Source organism: Miscanthus floridulus, chromosome 3, assembly GCF_019320115.1.
Source record: "Miscanthus floridulus cultivar M001 chromosome 3, ASM1932011v1, whole genome shotgun sequence".
Lineage (NCBI taxonomy): Eukaryota > Viridiplantae > Streptophyta > Magnoliopsida > Poales > Poaceae > Miscanthus > Miscanthus floridulus.
Genome location: NC_089582.1, coordinates 126,248,766 through 126,274,870, shown reverse-complemented (window position 1 = coordinate 126,274,870; position 26,105 = coordinate 126,248,766). Strand labels below are relative to the sequence as shown.

Sequence of the window (26,105 nt, the reverse complement as noted above, 5' to 3'; positions counted from 1 at the left end):
CAGTGGCTCGTCCTCTATATGCATGCAGTGATGATGATGCAATAATTAATATATAGGCAACCGCAACTCTTAAAATAAGAATACATCTACCAAGCTACTAAGCTAACTCTAATGACTAATACGCAAAGTTACCTATTATTCCCACTAAACAAGTATGAAACATTTCATGTATTATCTTAGCAACTAAAGGCATCCTTATTGTTAATATCAATTTACTATATATATAATAAAACAAGGTGCACTAGCTACCATGCATCATAAAAAATTCATTCTCTAAATAACCATAATAAGCATTTCAAAATAATAAAGTAACCCTAAAGGTATCACTGAACTATACGAACTAATTACACTAACAGATAGATTATGAATTTAGGAATCTAACAAAATTTATTTCACAATTAATAAATAAATTCAAATGAGCTCTAGAGATGAAGAAAATGATATTATTGGAGGAGGCTAATCACGCAATTGAACTTGTTGACTTGCACATGACTGTGGGTCTAGAATTACTAGATGAGATCACGGGTCAAGAAAATAATAAAGAAGAAGAATGAAGGAATTCTTACAGGCTAGCTACCTCGAAATTGAATGAAGTGCCGCCTACGGTGATCGATGTGTGGAGGCAATGCAAGATGAGAGACACCAGGGAGCTTAGCAATTGCTTGCCCTGCGTGGGTGGAGCAGAACCTTATATAGCAGTGGTTGTGGGTGGTCATGACAAGCCAAGTAGTCAGGAAGCATGAATGAGTTGGCAGGGTTGTCCTCTGGCTCCGTGCCGTGTGCGGTGGTGTGGTTTTTGGTCATGAGAGAATTAATTCAAGGATGAACTTTGAGTGGTCATGGACTTACGAGCACGTTAGGACTGGAGTGGGCTTTGGGGCTGAACGTGCTTGGCGGTGGGGTGCTGGTTCATTTATGCAGGTCAAGGAATTAATGGAGGAGGAGACCACAGGTCAAGGAAATATTAGAGAATAAGAAGATCAATTGTAAACTAGTTACCTCAGCTGATTATTGCAGCACAGGAGAAAATCGATAGACGTAGTTTTCACGGGTAAGAACAGAGAAACTTGATTTGAGAGAAGCAAGTGAGCAGCAGAGCGAAATAGCTCGGCGTATCCTTTTAAAGGCAGGAGACGCAGGAAATGGAGAAGCAAAGGCACGACAGCGACGCGTCGTAAGATTAGTGGCTAACTAGTTTGCTTAAAGGTAATAAAACACCACGGGAACGACGTGTTTGTTCGGGTGAACAGTGTTTTCCACGGGTGAACCGTGTTTCTTGCGCTGCTACAGTGCCGCTGTTGGAAAATCTACGCTGCTGCAATTCTGGCGTGTTGAAAATCTGCTCTGGTACCGGTTCTGACATGTTTGAAACTCATGCTGCTACAGTGCTGCGTGAGGAAAGGGTGCGTGCACCGCATTTGCAGAGCAGTGAGCGAGCGTCATGATCGCCGGTCGAACTTATGAGTGAGATTAATGCGTAGCGTGTGCGACACACTATGGCAGTGGCAGCGCGTCATGCACTAATAATTTTTTTAAGGTGATTAGCAAGCGAAGTAAAGGCAGGATAATTAGAACAATGAGAGATGACAGTGGCGCGTCGCGAGATTGATGGAGATATAAATCTTGCCAAGTGGTATGCTAATAATTAGTGAATAACAATAATTTATCATTTGACTTTGTGTCTATGGAGCTCTCACGTGGAGAGAGATGATGTGCTGGAAGGACAACTTGGACAAAGAATAAATTAGAGCTCAATTTGAGAATTAGTGCAATAAAATTTAATTTCTCATTTACCACATGCAATAATACATAAACATGATGCTCATGACATGGTTTAATATTTTGATTAAGGCATAACACCGAGGGTGTTACAATGAGGCAGCAATCCAGCATCAGAAATCCATTGTCCTTCCCCTCCGCGTCGTCTGCGGCCGGCTTGGGCTCCTTCCTATGCTCCCCTTGTTGGAGCCTCCGGACAAGAACCACTTCATGAGGACGTAGTCCTTGTATAGGTGCTTGATGGGGAAAGCATCGTTCGAGCATGGCCCTTCGAGCAGCTTCTCAAAGTGGTCCGAGGTACCCTAGGTGGGCTTCCTACCCCCTTGTGGTTGGCAGTGGCCATGAGTGAGCCATCGTGCCGCTGCTTGTTCTTCTTCTTATTGGGGCTGTTGGAGGCGCCTTCGTCGGTGTCCTCGTCTCGCTTTGCCTTGCCCTTGAGGTGGTCGAAAATTGCCCTGACTGCCTCCTCTCTTGAGGCACGACTGGTGATGATATCAAGGAGCTCCATGGTGGTTCGCGGGCCCTTATGTCCTAGCTTGTGAACCAGGGACTCGTAGGTGGTCCCAGACAGGAATGCTCCTATGATGTCGTATCGGTGGCGTTGGGTAGCTCGTTGCATTGTCGGGAGAAGCGCTGGATGTACCCATGAAGAGTTTCCCTAGACTTCTGTCAGTAGTTTTTGAGATCCCATGGGTTCCTAGGACACACATATGTGCCCTGGAAGTTTTCCACAAAGATCTCTTTTAGGTCCGCCTAACTTTAGATTCGGTTGGGCGGAAGGTGTTCCAACCATGTTCCGGCCGAATCAGCTAGGAACAATAGAAGGTTGCAGATAATGAAATTGTCAATATCGCTCCACTAGCTTGGTAAGCAAGCCAATAATCCTCGAGCCACAGTCTGGGGTTTGTTTCCCTAGAGTATTTTAGGATATTGGTCAACGATTGATACCGCGATGGGAAGACAACGTTGAGGATATGTCAACCAAAGGCCTAAGGTCCAGATAAGTTGGGGCTTGATCTATAATCCTCACCATTGTCGTAGTGTTCACCATGATGAGGGTGGTAGCCATGGCTAGCCTCCTCCATCTCATCACCACGGGCATGCCTGTGGGCATCCAAGTTGTTGCGCGCATCATGGTGGAGGCCGAGACGCTCATGCACTAGGGTCGCGGCGGACGACCTACCGCCTCGCTGTGCCTAGTGGACTGACACATCCCTGTCGAGTCTCTCTAAGGATGCGCGCTGGCTAGCATTGAGCTCACGTCATCGGGACAGTGAGCTCTTAGCCTGCTGTGCCACCGCACGCTCGAGTAGCATGCGAATCTCGTGATGGGCCTGATGATCCTCAGGTGTCGCAGGCTCTAGAAGCCCCCGGAGCAAGGCCGCCATGACAGTGATGTTCTGGCTTGCCCGGGTAATGTGTGGGAGGGCTTTGTCATCCTTAATGATCCTTCGGTTCATGTCGTGGGCCACGGCACACGCATGGCCATCGTCTCAGTGGTGCTTGATCTCTTGCCCGAGCTCCGTGCATTCCTGCTCGAGCTAGAGTCGTGCTTCTTTTAGCTCTTGGTGCCACGCCCTTAGCTGCTCTACCCTTAGATGAGGTGGGGCCCCTACATCCCCCTCGACCTCATCATCGAAGTTGTCTGTTGGGGTAGCCCTCCCTTATGGATGCTTTTGATGTATCCCTTGGTGGTACCTGCCATGAAATATTCTCACGAGGAGTGATGGCTCCCCCTACTGGAGTCAGAGTCAGAGGGCGACTCTGATTCTCCCATGGGAAGGTCATGGAAAGATTCTACAATGTATTCAGTCATGTCCACGAACTCGTCATTCGTAGGGGATAGGGGTGTGCGCTACGCCACAAGGTGGCCAACGGTCTTTGCGGCGTTACACAGACTGAATGGGGGCACTATTGGGGTGCTCTAGATGAGATATTCTAGGGAGAGCGGCTCGCCTCTAGCAAGCTACGTCATGATGTTGGGGAACAAGAAGGTGTGGCGACGTAGGTCCTCCTCGGATGGTCGGGGTCCTAGGAACGTGCCGAGCTGGCGCTCTAGCCTCCCGCAATCAAAGCCAAGGAGCTGGTCGCTCCCAGAGGTGTGGGCCTCTAGTGCATGCAGCTATAGCTCCTCAAGCGTCTTAGCAATCACATCGAGGCCGGCGGAGTGAAGAGGCGGGAACCTTTTGAAAGCTCTAGTTTAGTTTTGGTTAATTGATGAAACCCTAAGTGCTAACCTAGTTTATCAAAGTGATTATGAGATAGGTAGCACTACTCCAAGTGATGAAGCAATGACGAAGATCATGACAATGGTGATAGCATGGTGATGATCAAATGCTTGAACTTGGAAAAGAAGAAAGAGAAAAATAAAAGGCTCAAGGCAAAGGTATAAAATGTAGGAGCCATTTTGTTTTAGTGATCAAGACACTTAGTGAGTGTGATCACATTTAGGATATATAGCCATACTATTAAGAGGAGTGAAACTCATATCGGAATGCGGTTATCAAAGTGCCACTAGATGCTCTAACTCATTGCATATGCATTTAGGATCTAGTGGAGTGCTAACACCCTTGATAATATTTGTGAAAATATGCTAACACATATGCACAAGGCGCTTTTGGGAAAATGAAATGTCTATTTTCTATTGCGCCGGATGCAAAATTCTTGGTGGTTGGCACATTTGAGCAAGGGTGAAGAAGTTAGAGTTGAAATGGAGTTGGTCGAAATGATGCTGGCGTCGGTCTACTGACCGGACGCTGGGTCACTCAGCGACCGGACGCTGAAAGGCTGCGTCCGGTCGAGCTGTCAGACGGCACAGTCGCTAGGGTTGAGCACCGGACGCTGGTCTGTGTCCGGTCAAGGTGGACCAGACGCGTCCGGTCGAAAAAACATGCCTCGGGGAGCTTACTGGAAACGACCGGACGCTGGGGCTTCAGCGTCCGGTCAGTTTTGACTGGAGCGTCCGGTCAGCTTTGTAGCCGTTGAAATCTGACGAACAGCGTTTGAAGCTGGTGACGCGTGGCATCCATTGGGCGACCGGACGCTGAGGGCCAGCGTCCGGTCGGTATGACCGGAGCGTCCGGTCAGAGCGTGTTTTGCCCAGTGAAGGGGTACAACGGCTCTATTTGATGGGGGCTCTATTTATAGCCCCATGGCCGGCTCAAGGGACAACTCTTGCACATTTTCATTGACATAGCAACCTTGTGAGCTTAGCCAAAGTCCTCCCACTCATCTCCATCATTGATCCATCATCATTGTGAGATTGGGAGAGAATCCAAGTGCATTGCTTGAGTGATTGCATCTAGAGGCACTTGGTATTCATGTTGCGCTGCGGATTTCGCTTGTTTCTCTTGGTGGTTGCCACCACCTAGATGGTTGGAGCAGCGGTGAAGGATCAGCACGAGTTGGTGATTGTTCGTGGCCGCCTTCGGTGATTGTGAGGGGAGTTGTACCTTCCCCGGCGGAGTGCCAAAAGGTAACTCTAGTAAACTGCTCGTGTCATTGAGTTACCTCACTTGTGGGTCGGTTCTTGTGGTGTCCTATCGTGTGGACGAGGTTTGTGAAACACCTCTTAGCCACCGAACCACCAAGTGTTGGTCGACACAACGGAGACTAGCGTGTTGGCAAGCACGTGAACCTCGGGAGAAAAATCGGTTGTCTCTTGTCATTTACATTCTCCCGGTGATTGGCTTGATCTTCATCTTGTGATTGGTTCATCCCCTACACGGCGGTATAATCACCCTACTTACTTGTTTACATTCTTGCAAACTAGTTGATACAAGCTCTTTAGTGTAATTAGAATTGAGAGCTTGCTTTATTATTTACATTCATCTAGTTGAGCTCTTTGGAGTAGCAAGTTTGTGTGCCTAAGTAATCATTGCAACTAGAATTGTTGGATAGGTGGCTTGCAACCCTTGTAGAGCTAGAGCAAGTTTGCATTACGCTATTTGTCATACTAATCAAATTGCTCTAGTTAATTTGTAGATTTTTAAATAGGCTATTCACCCCCCTCTAGCCATATTAGGACCTTTCACCTTTGCCAACTCTCCCTCCGTCGTAATGATGAAGTCTAGGTTTCCGAAGCACACGTGCATGCCCGAGACCTAGCGAACGCCATGACTAGCCATCCGAGGCCTGATGTGGATGTCAAGATCCGAAAAGCCCCTACCTGGCGCACCAACTATCGATGTTTTCGAACCACCGATAAGTAAATTTATATTTGCGGGTCTGGCTCGGATGGTGTGCTCGGAGGACATAAGGGTTTATACTAGTTTAGGCGGAACGTCCCTACATCCAGTTCGCAGCTGCTTATGTTACCAGCACTTGGTTTTTAGTAGGGGTTATAAATAGGCGAGAGAGGGAGAGGATCCTAAGTCTCTGGTGGAAGGAGTGAATGGGTGCACCCAAGGGGTCAGGCGAGATAGAGCCCGTAGCCTCGAGGTCGGGCGAGATGGAGCCTGTGGCCTTGGGGTTGGGTGAGACCTTTTAATATGTCTTGAGCCATCTGAGGAAGTCAGCGTGTGTGCTAACTTTCTTGCTTTGTGTATCCCAAATATCGATACCCAACAGTAGCCCCCCGAGCCTGCGGAGAAGTAGAATACTCCTTTGGAGGCATTTCCAGACGGGAGGATTCTGAGGGCCTTGGCTATCTTTTTGTAGCCCACGGGGTGTCCTAGTAGGACGACAATTCCCTATTGTTGTGATCGGTCTTCTTAGGGGTATGTAACCATAGGATTCGGGAGGTCGGAAAGATTTTTCTTGATTCCGATCCCCTAGGATCCGATCGGTCCATTGTCGTACTGCGACCGCGCGTTCGGTCTCCTTGTGAGTCCAACTTCCCTCAAGCCCTCACGCGTTGCAAGGTTTCGGTCGAGGGGTCAGCTCATCTTTATGATCGTCACCCCTCAAGGATTTTTTTGATAAAACATAGGGGCTGAGCCGTGCCACGTTTTTCCTCGATGGACGAAACATGGTGCTCGGTGAGCTGTTAATGCGCTAGTCTGAGTGGGGCCCTAGCTTCCCGTTCGTGAGGGTCCAGCATGGGTCAGCTGGTGACTGACTCTAGATTCTCAGTAGCCAATCCATATAGTTCTTGGGTTCGTTTGATCGGTTCTAAGGGCTCGTTGCCTTTCTTCGAGGAAAAGCCATGGACTGAAACCGACCAAGACTCGAACGTGGGCTGAGATGCCCGCAGCGCTTGTGCGCTCGGGTACTGGCCGCTCGTGGGCCCATCCCTTTCCACCCCTCACTCTAAGGGTGCTCAGAGCGGCTGTGAACCCATCGAAGGGCCAACCTTCAAACTCCTAGGCCTAAATAGGTCGTAGAAGCGTTTCAGCTCTATATCCCTCCTTACCTGTGACGGTTCTCGCGCCTGTCTACACCGACGCCGAGCTGGACGACATCGAGAAGGAGGTAGCCCCTCTGGCATAGGACTTGCCTACCGAGATAGATGATGAGATCATCACCCTAATAATTTAGTTAGATAGAGGACTTACCTGTCTACCCTAAAAAATACATGTTTTTAAAAATAGCTTAAAATGATTTGAATTTGCATTTTATGCCATGAAATATAGGAAAAATAATATTTTCATCCTAAGGTTTAGAAACATGGTTGTGCATACATGCTGGTGCATTTGTGTTTTTTTGTTTGAGTGGTTTTGTCCAAAATTCAAAACAATTTCAAATGCTTTTGAAATGATTTTAAAATGATTTTGAAATAAAAGAAAAGAAAAGAATAAAAAAGAAGAAAACCTCACTCTCCCTTCTTCCCCTTCTGGCCTGCTCTGATTTTTCCTGCTCCCACCCAGGCCCGGTCCAGTAGCGGCCTGCTCCGCTTTTGTCCTCTCGCGGTCTGCTCCCTTCACCGCCGCGGCCCCTTTCCAGCAGGCGGCCCAGTCCAGCGCCGAAGCCCAGCTCGCTTCCCTTTTCCTCGGCCGAGCCGCACGCGCAGCAGCCCAGCTAAGCCTGTGTCGTGCTGCTTTCCTCTCTCCCACCGTGATCCACTGATAGCCAACCCGCGCCTCTACTCGCTCACCGATGGGACCCGCTTGTCGGTCGTCTCCCACCTCTAGCCATCTCCTTCCTCCCTTCCATTCAGGACTCCACCGTCGCCATCGCCGTCATGGACTTCGCGTCTACCACGCCTCCTTCCATTGCTGTGCTTTCCAAGCAATCTCCTGGGCCATAAATAACAGCCGACCGAGCCGTGCCTTCCTATCTCGAGCTCCAGAGCCATAGCCTCCTCGCGGAGTCACCGCAAAACCCTAGCCGCGTCTCGCCGTCCGCCACCGAGCACCGCACACCGCCTTTACCTACTCCACGTCGCTGAAATCCACCTTGGTGAGTTCGCATCGCTGCCCTCTATCTTCCCGTGCTATCCTTGGGTCTAGTCGTGGCCTCTAGGGCCGGTTTCGTGTTTGCCGACGTGCTCCTCGTCGCCGGCCACACCTACCGCCCTCTCCCTCTGTGATCTATTTCTGTCCGTTCAATCCAAGATTAAGGGCCAGTATTAGACCGTACCCCTTCGTTGTGAAATTTGCAAAAGAGCCCCCGCTTTTCTTATTATCCAACCCACAGTCCATGGCACCTTTCAAAAATACGTTTTCTCTTCTAGAAAGCATAGTTTCTTTCCATTTGATGCAAAATTCGCTTTCTTTTTCTAAAAACGTAGTTTCTTCAGTTAGATCCAAAATACGCTTTCATCTATTTACAGTTTTGCCACTAGTTTTATTTAGACCATGAAAATTTCCGTTTTAACTCCGATTTGACCCGTTCAAGTTGCGTTAGATTCGTAATTACGTAATCTACATGTTTATCTTACTATTAAATATATTTTCAACTTTTAAAATTTAAGGTTAGATTTAATCTATTATTTTATTAAAAAATCTTGTTTAATTCATAACTTCTTCATTATAGCTCCGATTAGCGTGTTTTTCACGTTTGTGTGTTCGTAGTAACGTGTAAAACGTCTTTAAAACCTTTTTACTTGTTGTTTATTATGTTTGTTGTACTGTTCTAATTTAGATCTATTGTTTGCTTCGTGTATCATTGTATGGATATTTGTGTGGTGCTATATGATCATGTCCAGTCGGTGAGCTATACGCGGTGAATCAAGAAGCAGATCTTTGAAGATTTGGATTGGAAGAAAGATCTAAGTTTAAGACAAGTATAGCATGTGATCTTTCTTGTTGTTCTATTCACTTTAATAATTTAATTCATATTGCATGTGTCTACCTTGTTAACCATATTAAATTTTTCTAGCTACTTGATATCTTTGATTCCTTGTCATCTATGGGGAATTGCATTGGGTAGTATGATGTTAGTGCTCAACTAAAGCCATGATCTTGTAACTTGACTAATGGTATATGCAATAAACACTAAAAGATGTTTTTTAGCAACATGGAATCAGGGGGCTAGAGCATTGGGCTATTTTTATGGTGCTCTAGATTCCTCTTCCTAAGGACTTATCGATAAACGAACATCTAGAACTTGCAGTACAACTGTGAGGGCTACATGACTCTAGCTTTAGCTTAGTATGAGAACATTTTCTAACTTGTTAGTGTTTATCTTTATTGGCGTAAGAATGGCTTACCGAATCGGGTATAGTGCGGCCTTTGTCCCTTTATGTATAGGCTGCGCGTCATTGTGCCATCGGAAGGGGGGCTCTACATCTGTTTACCGAGTGAATCTAATGGCCCTAACTTGTTAGACGAACCTTTGAAAGGCTTCATAGTGAACCTTGTCGACCTTCCTTGATAGTAAGTCAAGAGGCTGATCAACTTGGGCCAAAGTGTAAATCATGACTCACAGTGAAAACGTACAACCTCTGCAGAGTATAAAACTGGTATATCAGTCGTGCTCACGGTCACGAGAGGCCCTGGACCCTTATGAAATAGATGATGAACACTGATAATACGGATGATGAAGATGCTCACTAATGATTACTGTTTATGCTATTCATTATTCATGTTTACCTGATCATGTGTTTACATGGGCTTGTGATAAACTTGTTGTTACTCAATCGCTAAAATTATGACAACTAAAAGCTAAATACTGTTAAATCAGTGTCAACCTTTTGAGCCTCGTGAACCCTATGTTATATTTGTTGAGTACGACATGTACTTACGCTTGCTTTACTTTTTAATTATTTAGATAAAAATCCCGGATAGGTACCAGATTGCTAGAGTCTAGAGGAATTAGGCTTATGATCAACCAGTCAGTTGTCCCTGTGGAATTAGAGTCTTCATCTGAAGATCGGAGTTGTCTTTCCGCTGTTTTCTGTCTAAGGTTATATCCTTTATACTAAGTACGTTATATATTGAGCATTGTCTTTTGATATTAACCTTATTTATAGCTATATATATGAGATTTGACTTTTTAGACTCATATATGGTGATTTTATCCTTAAAATCGGGTGTTACAGGGACCTTCGGCTTCTGCGGCAGAGAGGAGTCCACGTACCATGTCTTGACACAATGCACGTTTGCCATCAAGTTTCGGGAAAAATCTGAAACAGCTCACGGGCATCAAAATCCCTAGGCTGAACCAAGGACCTGGGATTTGCTGGACAATGCTAACTGCAAGTGTGAAGACCGTGAGATAATCTTGTGAGGAATGTGGTCATTGTGGAACAACAGAAATGATCACCGGCATGGGAAGTCTCCAATCGAGCCAGGACTGGCAGTGGACTGGGTGCTAGAGGCCTGCTTCCATCCATCCATTGGCAGTGAAGCTCCGGACGGGGGAAAGGAGACCACCTGCGGAAGGAACTCTGAAAGTCAACATCGATGGCGCGTTTACACAGGGCACATGCATCGGTGCAGTAGGCGCGGTGGTGCGCTGCACTGCGGGCAGATTCCGTGTAGCCTCTGCTCGATGGCTGAGATCAGTTGGATCGGCTCTTTTGGTGGAAGCGGGAAGGAGACCACATTGCTGCGGAAACGGATGCCCAGGAGCTGGTCTCGCTCCGGCAAACTCGTCTGCGCACGAGATTGCTAAGGTAGCTTTGAGTTGGGACCCGGGTCAATCGTTGGTGTGGAGTGACCCCCTCCCAAAGTTTGTAATTGACACGGTAGCTCGCGATTTGGCTGAGCTCACGTCTATTAATACAAGACCACGAGGGCCGAGTACGAGATAAAAAAAAAAGGGGGTATACACCGGTCGGAGGTTGCGATAATCTTGCAAGATGTTGCAGAGATGGCGGCGGCATTCACCTCTTTTAATGTCATCTACACGAGGAGAACATGCATGAGTGAAGCCAAGCCAAAAAAAAAATCGGTGCTTTCAACGACTCCTAGCTAGTTTATAGAATCCACGGTACATAAACTGATTTTGTTGAATATGTGCCTAAATCAAAGAGATCTAGAGAAGGCAGATGACACGAATACGTGACGATTCTTTGTATTTACGCTCGTCCTTGACAGTATATGGCAGTTGGATCGTGCAATCGCGCACGGTAGCAAAGTTGAGTGTCCTAGCGTGAGTTCTTCCGGTACTCGTATATGAGTACGCTAACACCAACTCGCGGAAAAGGTTATATATGAAAGAAATGTAGTTGAGAACTTGATACTGAACACAGCTGGACACAAAAACTGAAAATTGAAGTTGACATTAAAACACTAAAGTCGAAACATGTTATTATGAATATTCCTAAACATGCTATTATGAATATATATGCCTAAACTGAATCACTGAATATACTGCACAATGCCTAAACATGTTATAGGAAGAACTAAGCAGAGGCCTGCCAAGAGCCAGATCTACGGCTGGAACTGGAAATGAAGGAGCCAAAGGCAGTAAGGCACAATGCTGCGATCACAGCGTCAATGGCAGAACATCGATCAGTGTACAGCCGCCGGCGTTGTCTCCGGTTTGCTTCGTGGGCAGGAAACTGATAATTAAAGCCGATGACTGTGGTTGGCGATCGACGATAGGACCCCATTCCTAAGCGGCCAGCCTATTCGGTTGGCTGGTTCTAGAAATTTACGATCGTTTACGACAAGTCACAGCCAAACGATCAGGCTGCAAGCATTTACGACCGCCTACCGGCGCAGCCGCTGCACGGACCATGCAGTATTAGGGCCTGTTTGGCAGGGATTCACCAGCTCCAGATTCACTATTTTCAGCTCCACTCCACCAAAAATTTCCCAAATACCATAGATCCACCAAATTCAAATCCACCAAAACGTTGGATCTAGAAACCAGATTCACCAAATTGGTGGAGCTCCTCAGGGGGTGCTCCACGAATAGGTGTTTCGTACCTCCTCGTGAAGTTGGATAAAAATTACCCACCTTTGCCACTAGTTACACACCCCTTATCCTTACCGGTTCGATTATTTCCTTTCTTCCCCACCTCACTGGATACGACGCCCTTCTACTCGCGCCTCGCGTCCTCCTCTTCCGTCGCGGCCAGGGAGGCCGCGCCGCCCATCCCCTCCCTCCATCCCTCCACTCCGGCGAGCCCTCCATGGCCGGATTCGGTAGATCCGGTCCTGCTCGACCTCCTGCACCTCCTTCTTCGTCCACATCCATGGGAAAGACCGCACCTAGGGTTGGGCTCTCTCGTCAGGTACAGGGCGCGGCCACCGGAGCTCCTCTTCCCGGCGTCGCGGACATGCCCCCTTCGGCCGGCCTTCAACCCGCCCCAGTCAGCTGGCAGGGAGCCGCGGCCGGCGTCGACCCCGCCATGGCACAACCCTTGTTATCCAAGAGCACATCTCAAAGATTTCTGAGTCTGCATCTTCTTTTGTGTCTAAAAGGCAAGGTGGGATCACCATTGAGCAAGTTATGGAACATGTTGTGGCATGTGGGGCTGCATATAAGACCGATGAGCATTTTGTGGCAACTGAGTTGTTTGTGAAGAAAGAGCAAAGAGAAATGTTCATGACCCTCCCCATCGATGAAAGGCTCGATTGGCTTAGGAGGAAGTACAATGTGATGTATGGAAGAAATTGAAGGCCTAGTTGTTTGGACATGTCGTCGCAAGTGTCATTTTTTATGCTCATTTGGACATGTTGTCGCTTTCCTGTGCTATTTTAGAGATGCTGTCAATTTTTTTATGCTCATGTGGACATGTTATCATTTCTTGCAGATGTCTAGTGATGATTCCAGTGATGAGAGTGATGATTTTTTCAAAATTGTCTTAAGTGGTGCTATGCTTGCCCAAATATATTGTGACATGTACCTATATAAAAACCCACCAAGGACTTCAACCACTAGTGGTATGGGTTGGTTGCTTGAGACACTGAACACTCCGGGGGAATGCCATACACAACTTCGTATGAGCAATGAAATATTCGAGGACATCCATGGTTTATTAGTGGAGAGGTATGGGCTGAAACCATCCTATCATATGAGTACCTATGAGATGCTTGCCATGTTTTTATTTACATGTGCCGGAAATGAGTCTAGTCGAAAAGTTCAAAATTGGTTCAAGCATTCAGGTGAGACATGGTCTAGGAAATTTGATGAGGTCCTTAACTCTCTTATGGCCATGGCAAAGGATTTCATTAGACCTAAGGACCCCAATTTTCCTACAGTTCATAGGAGGATAAGAGATGATAGACGAGCGTTCCCACATTTTAAGGATTGTATTGGTGCTCTAGATGGAACACATATTCGAGTTTCTCTTGCACCCGATGAACAAGTGAGGTATATTGGGAAAACAGGGATAGCCACTCAAAATGTCTTAGCAGTTTGTGATTTTGACATGCGATTCACATATGTATCCACCGGTCAACCGGGATCTATGTATGACACTAGTGTGCTATACAATACAATCTCGGTGGATGAAAAATTCTTTCCACATCCTCCACAAGGTAATAAAAATGATTAATCGTTTAGTCTCTTTTTTTTATGATACAAAATATTAATTTATATTGTTTTGATCATGTTTAGGCAAATACTATGTTGTTGATGCCGGATATCCTAATCGGCCCGGATATCTAGCTCCTTACAAAGGTGAAAGATATCATATGCCGGAGTGGCATCGAGGTATGGAACCCAAAACACCTAAGGAAAAATTCAATCGAATTCACTCTTCTATTCGAAATGTTATTGAGAGGTCTTTTGGAGTTTTGAAAATGAAGTGGCAAATTCTATACAAGATGCCAAACTACCTGATGTGGAAGCAAAAATGGTTGTTGTTGCTTGTATGGTCCTTCAGAATTTTATTCGTGAACATGGTAGTGAAGATCCGGACTTTGCTCATTTCGATCTTGATCCTCATTTTGTCCCAACAATACCAGAAAGGTATAATCGATATGTAGTTACATCGGATGGTTCTACTTCGGAAGCCAATGCCGCCACTATGGATATGTTTCATGACGGCTTGGCCACGGCTCTTGCTCTAGCCTGGAACAACTAGCATGTAATGGAAGACTAATGTTCAGAAGTTGTCATGAACAATCGTAATATTTAGTTAATCTTTAGTTATTTTTATGTATGGACAATCGAAATATTCTTGACCTTAGTTAATTAATTATCTATTTGGTGTGTCATATTGCATTTGTGTTTTAAAAATATACCTTTTTTGAATGAATATAGTCATAAGACGTGAGCCACATGTCTCATGTTACAACCTAAGGGCAAAACAGGCTATTCCCACCAAAACCTCATTTTCGTGAATTTGGATCTGTTGTTTTGCCAAACAGTTCTCTGGTACATACATGGTGGATCTCAGATTCACGGTGGAGCTGATCCACGGTGAATCCCAGATTCAGATTCATATTTTACAGTGGTGAATCTCTGCCAAACAGGCCCTTAATGCCTTATCCTGATCCCTGGATCAGCTGCCTCAAGCAGCTTCCCTGCCCTGTGCCGCCGGCGTGCCGCCGCGCATGTCCATGTGCACGGAGTCATTCAATCTGACCAGTTGACGGGCCGTCCAATCAAAGCTACTCCTTCCCGGATTAACATCCGATGCGACATCCCAAAACATTAACGCTATATCTAAAGGCGTAAATATTTCCGAAAAAGGTCCAGAGGAGAACCGAAGAAAGCATTAAAAAGCAGAGAAATTCAGAAAATTGCAGGGGACGTAGAAAGACCATCATGCTGCTCATGCACACACAGTGAGTGGGAGATCCTCTGAAGTCCGAAGACTGAAGTTCAAACAGTTTTGTGGAATACATGAAAAAAATCACTAGGACTGCATTATTAATCATTCGACTCTTTTTTCCCCAGCATATATAGATTATTACAAACACTTGGACACCGACGATAATGTCAACTTGTAAAGCTCTTTTGAGCAAAGACTAGCTACACAACAAACAGAGGAGGAGTGAAATTAACGGAAATTTGACCACATCATAGAGTAATTCATAACTACTCCAGCCAGCGCAGAACGTGAACATACACAGGTTTGGAAGGAGAGCATGCATCGCCCGTCCATTACGCATGCCGCACGCGTGCATGGCTGCATGCACACCTTCTCTTCTTCTTTAAACTCGACGTCGACGGGGATCTCTCAATCAACGCCCACCGCCACCAGCACCCGCACCGGCGCCGCCGCCTGCCCCTGCACCCACCCCGACTCCGACGCCGACGCCAATGCCGATGCCGAGGCCGCCCCCGCCGCCTCCGCCAAGACCAACGCCGTGTCCAAGGCCGCCGCCGTGCCCGAGGCCTCCTCGGGCTCCGCCTCCACCACCGAGGCCACCTCCGCCTCCGCCACCAAGGCCGCCGCCGCCGCCGAGACCACCTCCATGACCGAGTCCGCCGCCTGCTCCGCCACCGAACCCGCCGCCGGCGCCACCGCCCATCCCACCGCCTCCACCACCGCCCATACCGCCGCCGCCGCCACCACCAAGGCCGCCTCCTCCAATGCCACCGCCTGCCCCGCCACCGAATCCTCCTCCGGCACCACCCCCTAGCCCACCGCCACCACCACCACCCATGCCGCCGCCGCCACCACCACCAAGGCCGCCACCTCCACCTGCCCCACCTCCCATACCACCGCCGGCTCCAAAGCCTCCACCCTTACCTCCTCCAAGCCCTCCACCTCCACCGCCACCCATGCCGCCACCTCCACCGCCACCAAGGCCGCCACCACCGCCGGCTCCACCACCAACGCCGCCACCCGCTCCAAATCCTCCTCCCGCACCTCCTCCGAGTCCACCACCGCCACCGCCACCCATTCCGCCGCTGCCTCCACCACCTAGGCCGCCGCCACCACCAGCACCAAAGCCACCGCCTTTGCCACCACCACCTCCGAGTCCACCGCCGCCGCCTCCTCCAAATCCACCACCGCCTCCACCACCAAGCCCGCCTCCTGCACCACCTCCACCTCCGACGCCACCACCAAAGCCTCCTCCAGCACCTGCGCCACCTCCACCACCGAGGCCACCACCACCTCCTCCTTCTAGACCGCCACCTCCTCCACTGCCGAGCCCGCCGCCACCTCCAAGGCCGCCACCAGCTCCACCTCCACCTCCGAAGCCTCCACCGCCTCCAAGCCCGCCACCACCTCCGCGGCAGCGGCCGAAGCGGCAGTCACGGCCAAACGGTCCACGTTCGAAGCGCGGACCGCGAACGTAGCGGCCTCTCGGGCCGCGATCAAAGCCGGGGCCACGGCCGAAACCCCCAGGGCCGTACCTCGGGTTGTCGTAGTCATCGTCGAAGCGAGCACAAACAGAGCATGTCAACCAGAGGAAGGCTACAAGGAGGAGAGGGAGAGCACAGGTAGGCTTCCTGGCCATCGCCATGATTGGAATGGTGGCAATGGCTGCTAGCCAGATCAGCTAGCCACTGATCGGTGGATGTGTGTCCTGAGGTGGAGTGTGCTTAATCTTGCCTGATTTGAAGTGGAGAGCTCGTATGCTTATATAGGGAAGGGAGTGGAAGTGGAACGATCTCTCTGAAGGGAAGACTGAAGAGTGAAGAGTGAGGCGCGGGAAGGCTACCGCTATGTCAACACTCCACAATGTTTACTATCAACTTGCCTGTGAGTTGCCGCGTTTTGGACAGGTGAGGAGGCAATGAGAGCATTGAAGTGTTGCATGCATGGTGCTGTCTACTGCTCTTTGTTTATGATTGTTTGAAAGATTGCTCGTCAAATTTTCTTCTCCATTCATCAGTACAGCAGGAGAAGTAGCTTAGCACAGTAGAGAGACAGACTAGTGGTTGTCGTGTTTAAGTGGAGAGTACAGTGGTGGTAAAAGGTGATTAGACTACCTGCAGCCGGTCATGAAAGATAGCACAACCTTCCAATGCTTGGCAACCTTCTATCTCAGGTCTATTTGTTCAGAATTCAATCGGGTACCATTGGGAAGTAGAGTATACTTGGCACTACAGCATACTCCTACCAAGCATTTTGCAGCAAGCAGATCAGAGTTATCTCGTCAGTGTTCTAGACCATGATCACGTCCAAGCGTCGCGTGGCATGCCCTTTTTTTGTACGAGCAGATACACTTCTCCGAAATTTTCATGTAGCAAGAAGCATCAGCGAGTTATGCGAGAATTTTTCATGAACCATCAGCCAGTTCGCGAGAAACTAAAGAAGAATTCAGTTTGCAACACATAACGTAACTACAGACTACAGTACTGTTGGGCCGGGCCAGTACGTCATAATGTGTGCCCGGCAATAGGGCCAACTGGTAGCATAGCATCTGCTAAAAAAAACTGGTAGCATAGCATTGATTCCCACCGATAATCTCTCGATCCAGAGGAGTTTGACGAGGTCGACATGCATCCATATACACGACTACACGTGAACAGTCGACGGACGAAGCCAACTAGCCAGAGCGAATTGCATGCAGAGGCCATGATGAGCCTCAGATGGATCGATCCACCGATACCGTGGGCACACATGGCTGCCTCGCGGTCGGTTGCGGCTGCGCTTGCTGCATGGAAGCCGGGGCAGGTGATATTTTTCTATTTTAGCCCTTTTTACAAACTATTTCTATAAATAGACCCCTGGCATAACTATTTGCAGAAATAGACCAAAAGCTCGGCGTACGTAGGCACCATGCCAAGGTATGCGACTCGGCGTTCCTTGATCTAATGCTGACCATGCCACGTCGCTACCAGCGTGGCAAACGCGGCAAAGCTCGGCGTGGAGTTCTTTAACGCTGAGGTTGGCTAGCTCGGCGTTGCACAAATTCACGCCTAGCTAAAGAACTTGTGAAAGCTACTAGTGCACATGCATGTTTGTACTTTATGCGTTTAATATTTTGTGAATTTTATAGAAAATTAAATATTGACGTGAGATCAGCTTTATTTAGAGTGATAATGTCATCTATTATGCTTGATACAAATTCGTAAGGTTCCCAATTTCTTTCCCCAAAACATATTATTGTAATATAAAATTAGAAACAGGAGAAAAGGCGACTAGAGGGGTTTAAATGAGAGCCGATTTAGATTTCGGGTGAAATTGGCCATTGTCCCAATACCGCCCATATAAACTGCAAAACATCAATGTGAAGTGCACACGAGTCAACTGGTGACTGGATGTCCTTAGAAAACTCTAGAGAACATAGCGGAATGCACACTAAGGCAGGGCAGCGAGAAACCCGGTGGAACACACAAAACCGCAACAAAGGAACACCTAGCAGTAGGCAAGCCGGCTAGGCTGGTTCCCCACTCCGCTTAGCCGACTCTTCACACCCAAGTCGGCTTAGCCGACTGCAGAGCTGGTGTTGGGAAAACGGTTCTCAGCAAGGTAAGACTCAAGAGGGCCTTCAAATGAGCGAAGGCTGAACTCAAGTGAGAACACTAAGACTGTCTCCAACGGGGAAGACCTAAACATGAGACGCATTCGGTAGATTGGGTCACGCACAGTAGAATGGATGGGCAGCCAAAACTCCCGTTTTCCAACCGAGGACGCAAAAGAGAAGCAGAACGGCGAGCTCGGCCCCGACGAGCTCCGCACCGGCGAGCTCGGCCCCGGCGCGGGCGAGCTCCGCCCCAGCGCGCTCTGCCCCGGCGCACTCCGCCCCGGCGAGCTCGGCCCCGGTGCGCTCCGCCCCGGCGCGGGCGAGCTCCGCCCCGGCGCACTCCGCCCCGGCGAGCTCGGCCCCGGCGCGCTCGGCCCCGGCGCGGGCGAGCTTCGCCCCGGCGCGCTCGGCCCCGGCACACTCCGCCCCGACGCGCTCGGCCCCGGCGCACTCCGCCCCGACGAGCTCGGCCCCGGCGCGCTCCGCCCCGGCGCGGGCGAGCTCGGCCCCGGCGATGGTCGTCCCCGAGCTCCGCCCCGGCTCCGGTCGTCCCCGAGCTCGTGGTGGTGGGACCCGCCTGCGTGGAGGAGACGCAAAGGGAACGAGAGAGGACGCAAATTTGCGTACCGTGGTTCGTCGGACGCAAAATGGCTGCCGTGTTTGGGTAGTCCGTTGGAGGTTGATTTTTCCACGTAAAAGCACTGTGCAGTACCTAAAATGCAGATGGGTCACGGTTTGGGTAGTCCGTTGGAGACAGTCTAAGGTCTCCCTTTCTTTTACATGGGTTTGCTTCTCCCTTTTATAGGTCACTGTACACAAGGGAGTTAGTTTACAACTTTACCCTACAACCTACCGGGCATATTCCCAGGATATGCCCGTACTAGGTCTAGCCTCTAGGGGCATCTTGAGCCTTCTCTCCCCCCACTGCCTAGCCTTCATGGGCTTTAGCCATGAGCTTAGTGGATGCCGCCCATTAGCCTCGTATCTTGTGACCTTCCTTGGAGCCACACATGTGATGGGCGGAGGCTGTGAGCCTCTGCCGGTTCTTCCTGTCTTTCAGCTCGCCTCTCCGTCTTCCGTCCGGCGGCCTTCGCCATGCTTTCCCATGCTTGGCCTCGGGTTCAGCCATGGGTCTTCGTCGGCGGGTCTCCGCCAGTCTAGAGCCTTCACATGGCCAAGCTGTCGCGAGCAAAGATTTCTGTCGAATCCCTGTCTAAAAATGAGAACTATGGTAATGATTTGCAATTCCATCCAGGTGCATGGCAAAGGAGTTATAGAAAGGCGAGTTAGTCTTGGCGACCAGGTATCTGTGTCCCAACAGCTAGCTTGGCCCTTATCTGCCTGGCACAAGAGCCTGAGGCTAGCTTAGCCGTCTTCCTAGCCGGCCTATCAGCTTGATCTTCTCTTGACAGTTACTCATCATCACAACACACATGGGCACATTTTAACTATATGTTCGCATTAGCTATAAATCCAATTGAGCTGCTAATTAATATCCTCTCGTGCGATATCCTCTCGTGCGGGGAGTTGCACTTAACGAATATTTCCTCTGGACCCATTTCTTAGGCACTCTCACAATAGAAACATTGCATGCAACAACAAATAGTGCGGTATTAATTATTATCACTCATAACGCCAGAACACGCTATCCTCTGCCATAAACCATTCGATAGTGATGGGGACTTCTAATCCGACAGTGATTATCAGTTCTAGCATACTCAGTGTTGGCCGTTCGAAATCCCAGCGTCGCGTATGCCTCGAAATGGCCGTGGAACCTTGCATACCGGCCTTTCTAAAAAAAATGCGAGAGCATCAATCGGTCTGGATGGGCATGTCTGTTCACCATTATTAGCTTATATATATGCGCGTACGTGATAGTTCATGCACAAGGTAGCTAGCTTCTTCCCAAAATTATTTCTAGAATTTTTGGCAAATATTTTGTCAAAGCATATTTTTTTATCATGTAGAGATTGGGGTGCAAACGAATCGGATATGAACAGATAAGGCTGATATTACATTTATTTTCTTATTTCTATTCGGATTCGAATACGAATATGGATAGGATCAGCTACGTCGAATAGAATACGAATGGATGTTGACATCGTAAGTATATGATTTGAGTATTTGAATACGGATACAGTATCAGATGTTTTGAATATCCAGACTCTGATACGGACAAATTTGAACTTCTCTTAATGGATTTGGACTCGGATATTGTCGGAAAATATTTGTACCATTTGCACCCTACGTAGAGAATAACATTATGGTTCAATGAAATTACTCATGTCAATTGGATTTATATTTATCTTTCTATAAGTTTCACAAAATTTCCAGAGTTTACTAGTTTATTATTTTCAGATATAATAGATAACCACATCATGAATCTAAATAAAGCTGATCTCATGTCAATATTTAATTTTCTATGAAATTCACAAAATATTAAACGCATAAAGTACAGACATGCATGTGCACTAGTAGCTTTCACAAGTTCTTTATCTTGGCGTGAATTTGTGCAACGCCGAGCTAGCCAACCTCAGCGTTAAAGAACTTCACGCCGAGCTTTGTCGCGTTTGCCACGCTGGCAACGACGTGGCATGGTCAGCGATTGATCAAGGAACGCTGAGTCGCATACCTTGGCGCCGAGCTTTCGGTCTATTTCTGCAAATAGTTATGCTAGGGGTCTAGTTGTAGAAATAGTTTATAAAAAGGGCTAAAATAGAAAAATTTCACGGCGGGGCAGGGCCCTCTTCTCCTGAGTCCTGACCCTGGTTGGCCGCGCGAGCAATGGCATGGCACGCACGCGGCTTTGCCGGTAGCTAGCAGATATATGGGAGCAGTTACTCTCCGCATTGAAGGCTCTCACATCCGCCGTGGTCGTCTGTCCCTTCGACCGTTCGACGCCATTGATGTCGACGTTGACGCGGTGCCGTGCCAGAGGCTGAAGCATCTTCAGCTGAGGGCCATTTAGTTCCAAATTTTTTTTGCAAAATGGATACTATAGCATTTTCGTTGTTATTTGATAAATAGTATCTAATCATAGTCTAATTAGGCTTAAAAAATTCGTCTCGTGGATTTCGTCTAAACTGTGTAATTAGTTTTATTTTTTATTTATATTTAATACTTCATGCATGCGTCTAAAGATTCGATGTGACGGAGAATGTGAAAAATTTTGCAAAATTTTTGGGGAACTAAACTGGGCCTGAGCGGCTTATCTGCGAACCAGGCCACAGAGAACCGACGGTCCCTCACCAGCTTTGTCAACGGCGGTTGACTATTTCCATATGCATGATGCATCGTCCACGCTTAGGGGCTTGGCACCGAGTTAAAACGAGCACGGCCAAGCAAATTCGCGTTACATATATAAGTGTACTTTTGATTTGGAGATGACGTGGGATGAGACATTTTGCCCTCCCATTCTTATCTTTTCTTCCCCACACTATATGGTCGAAAATTGAGCGCCGCGAAACGAGTCCTCAACGTCGACTTGACAGCATAACGTCGAAATACATATCACACTGATCACGCCACAACAGAGGATTATAACCTTCAAATTTAGGAAATTTCAGTACATCAGCCTGGTGCCTGTTTAGTTCCCAAAATTTTACAAAATTTTTCAAGATTTTTCGTCACATCGAATCTTTAGACGCATGCATGAAGCATTAAATATAAATAAAAAATAAAACTAATTACACAGTTTAGACGAAATTCACGAGACGAATCTTTTAAGCCTAATTAGACTATGATTGGACACTAATCGCCAAATAACAACGGAAGTGCTACAGTACCGTTTTCCAAAAAAATTCGCCAACTAAACAAGGCCCTGTTCGTGGGTTGGTTTCTAGGCTGATAAGCCTAGCTGGTGCTGGTTTGTTGTGATAAGAAAACACTGTTGACTGGCTAATAAACCCTGGCTGAAACCAATAAACAAATAGGCTGCATATAGGAAAGGGTAAAGAACGAATGCTTTAGATGGGTGTGCCAATGGTTGAGGAGCCTGGTTGAGATCGATGGTGCTGACCCAGCCGCTTGGTGGAGGTGGTGGTGCCTGCCCATGTCCGTTGAACCACGTTTGTTGCCGACGAACAACCTGTTCGCTTGTTGGTTTCAGACAGGGCTTATCAGTCAGCCAACAGTATTTTCCTCACACAATAAACCAGCATCAGCCGGGCTTATTAGTCCAGAAACCAACCAGCGAACAGGCCAGGTGAATAAAGGCCGCACCGCTGGATGGGATCGTGCTTGACGTCGACGGTGTTGACCCACCCACTCGGTGGAGGAGGAGGTGGCGGCGGCGCTGTCTCAAGAAATAGCAGCCTCGCGAACGTCTCGTCGGATCTTTTTTAGGAGCACACCCATGGATTCGTCCAGCGCTCCACGCCATGGCTCCAATCTTGTAAGCTTGTCGAGGGTTTGATGCATTATCAACCGAAAAGCCTCAAACTGCTTTGCGAGATCCTTCATAGTAGCCGCCATTTGCTGCTCGAGCTTGCTGTGTTTCCGTGGGGGCGCCAGCACGCTCTAGACAACCTTTGGTTGGCTGGTTCGTACTACGGGCTGGTTCGTGGGGGAAGAAAACACGATTCTGGAAAACACTGTTTATGTCCGTGTGAGGGGGCTGGCCAGTCCAGCCAGCCCGCCCGCCCCAGCCGAACAGGAGTCAAGAGCAAATAGAGATAGAGAGAGGAAGAACAACAAAGAAGATAGCAACAGTCAACAGGGAAATGTTTCATGTTATTCTTATTCATGTCCAATTCACAAAACACTTTCAAAAAAAATCACAAAACATCGATTTATCGACTACTGTCAGATGGTTCTCGCCCTCTCTACTAGCCCCAGCCACCACCTCCACCACCGCGCCCGCCCCCACCATAGGCCTCACGCCGCCTAGACCTCTGCTAGCAGCTTCAAACTGCGCAGCGCCTGGGCGACGAGAGCAAGCTCATCAGCGCGTCAAGCCCGACGATGCCAAGCCTGGAGTAAGACTGCAGGAATACCTCCTACGCAATTTCTACAACACCGTGGTCCCATGTTCTATCTCCGCCTCCCCACCCGCCTTTATCTGGATTACTCCACCCCTCAGATCGCCCAAATTCAACATCTTCTTCATCCGCAACGCCGTGCATTTTCGCCTTGTTGCTCCTCCGGGTCGCCTGTTGGTCCGCCGCGGCTCCGAGTGTGTGTTTCGTGTCCGTGTGTCATGTCAAAATATTGCAAATCTGCTAGTTCTTCAGGGTCGCCTTCTCTTGGGAGCACTGTGTGTGCGGCGCTCGTACCTCCGGCTGAGGACCGTGCAGTTATGGCGCAACCATCTGGGTACCCACACCTGCCACAGGACTTGACCACTCTACCGCGCTGGGCTCGAGACAATAAGGCCTCAAATGCCATCCCTGGTACTGGAGTTGCTGGAAGCTAGCTGCCGCCCACGACTGGGGCAAATGCACGTCTCATCGCCACCGGCCCAGTAGCCATGAATTCATGCCCACGGCTTCATGGTTTCAATGCTTCTGGGCCCACATGGGCCTCTCAACCGTAGCCAGCGACTTCCACTTCAACCTCACCCTTTGAACCTTGAGTACCCACCACTAGCATCCCCGCCAAGCCCAGCTCCAACTCCAAGTGGCCACAACAGCTCAACCTCCCACTGCTGGAGCTAGCCACTCTACTCGCTCAGCTCTTCACCAGACTTCGTTCGCTACCGGTTCTAATCGAACTAATAAATATACGTGTTGTAAGACAAATCCATACAACACTATATTAATTTTTAATAACAATAATTTATAAAAAAATAATAGCAATATAGTAACACAAATGTATAATAGATTAAATATAAAACACCACACATAAATTAAACATAATCTTACAAAATACAAGTAAGTGAAGGATAATTCATGTAACTCGGTTCTTTCGGTTAATTCGGTTACACGAGTGTAGGAACTGAGTTTTCTTCAGTTATTTCAGTTCCTCAATATCAGGAACCGAATGAGAAACCAAATTTCTTCAGTTATTTCAGTTCCTCAATATCAGGAACCGAATAAGAAACCAAATTTTCCGGTTCCGGTTATTTGGTTCGATTTTATGTTGTTGGTTAAATTTGTCCAGGGCTAGCAGCAGCACGTCAAGCGCCGGGGTCTCCTGTCCAGGAAGAAGCTCCCAATTGGGATTCCTGACCTGCGCAAACTGGCTTGCTCTGCTGGACTGGGCTCGACTGCGGCCACCGTGGACGCAGTGTCGCCACCGCCTATGTAATGCAGGTCCTCCCTCAGTTTGTTGGTCCGGGCGTGCACTGTTTGTGTTTTAGTGCGTTCTAGACTTTGTTAGGTAGGTTGTTGTATACGTTATTTTGGCCTTGTTTAGATCACCTTCAAATTTTTTTTCACTCTCTCTCCATCATATCAAATTTTGGACGCATGCATGGAGCATTAAATGTAGGTAAAAAAAATAACTAATTGCACAGTTTAGTTGTAAATCACGAGACGAATCTTTTGAGCCTAGTTAGTCCATGATCGGACAAAGTTTGTCAAATACAAACGAAACGTGCTACAGTGTCCAGATTGCAAAAATTTGCAATCTAAACAAGGCCTTCGTAGTCACCTTAGTTCTCCCTGTGCTCTCTATTTTTCCTTCAGTCCTGCAGCCTGTTCGTTGGTTGGTTTCTGGGCTGATAAGTTCAGCTAATGTTGATTTATTGTGAGAGAAAATACTATTGGCTAACTAAGTCCTGGCTGAAACCAATCAGCGCCTAAAGGCTTGCCGCCCATGGGTGATTACCCTCGGACCCTTGTTCTGGTTGGTTCGGGCTCCACTGAGCAGGCTTGTTGGCGCGGAGTCTCGGTGTCCCTGTAATGAATTCTGCGTTCATTTTTTTTTGGTGTCTTGTAACGTAACGTGCATGGGCTTGGCGACCCGGATAAGTGCACCGTAGTACGCGATACGCTTAGGCAAGCAGCCCCAACGATTATTTGCTCGCGTGGCAAGCAACCCCAACGAAACCAATCAGGTGCCCCCCCCCTACTCACTACCAAGTCAAGCCCATATCCCTCCACCAACTCATCCAGCAGGAGCACTCATTCATGCTTTCTTCGGTCAGCCAGAGCTTCTCCTGACTCATCCATCATGACACAGTTACACACAGGCGCTGGCTCTGCTTGAAGCTGCAGCGCCCCCAAACGATAGAAGAAGGATGCAGCGCATAGACGACAGCCATATACGAATCTCTGTTCGGCGTATCAGGATTAGGAGGGAGGCTATTTTATTTTTCTTACATATATAATATGGGCTGGGCTGGGCCTAATCTTTTTTTTTTTGCGATGGGAGTGGGCCTAGTATACAGGTGGTCAACCTGTCATATCCTGTTGACGAGCCCAACTGACATAAATCTTTCGATCTCAAAACATCTTTCGATCTTGACAATTTTACTGGACTTTAGATCGATGCTTTGCTTCAAAATATCCGTAGTTAATTTCAGATGTTACCATTCCAGCATTTTGCTGAATATTTCACACAGTTTTCAAATGCCAGGGAACTGAGACTTCTCTGCACTGTCTCCCGCTGAACCCGCGAGCTCACAACAAGGTCACAGAAGGTTTGCGACTCCTGTAGTAGGAACACAAAACCAAAAAATAAGTATAACAGCGGCGTCTTTCTGATTAAACCCACGAGTGGTACTCTTTGTTA

General features: G+C 48.1%; 2 protein-coding genes across 2 annotated transcripts; both read left to right on the top strand.

Annotated features, from left to right (window-relative positions):
- Positions 1-15,197: 15,197 nt before the first annotated feature.
- On the top strand, positions 15,198-15,650 carry LOC136544372 (uncharacterized). Its single transcript, XM_066536559.1, has one exon. The coding sequence runs from the start codon at positions 15,198-15,200 to the stop codon at positions 15,648-15,650; it is 453 nt and encodes a 150-aa protein (XP_066392656.1).
- A 2,913-nt stretch (positions 15,651-18,563) lies between these two features.
- Positions 18,564-19,127, top strand: LOC136544371 (uncharacterized). The gene has a single exon (XM_066536558.1). It carries the CDS (start codon positions 18,564-18,566, stop codon positions 19,125-19,127), a length of 564 nt encoding a protein of 187 aa, XP_066392655.1.
- The last annotated feature ends 6,978 nt before the right edge of the window (positions 19,128-26,105 follow it).

Coding starts and splice junctions, on each gene's coding strand:
- LOC136544372 (XM_066536559.1), top strand. CDS start 15,198: ATGCACACCTTCTCTTCTTCTTTAAACTCGACGTCGACGGGGATCTCT.
- LOC136544371 (XM_066536558.1), top strand. CDS start 18,564: ATGGGCAGCCAAAACTCCCGTTTTCCAACCGAGGACGCAAAAGAGAAG.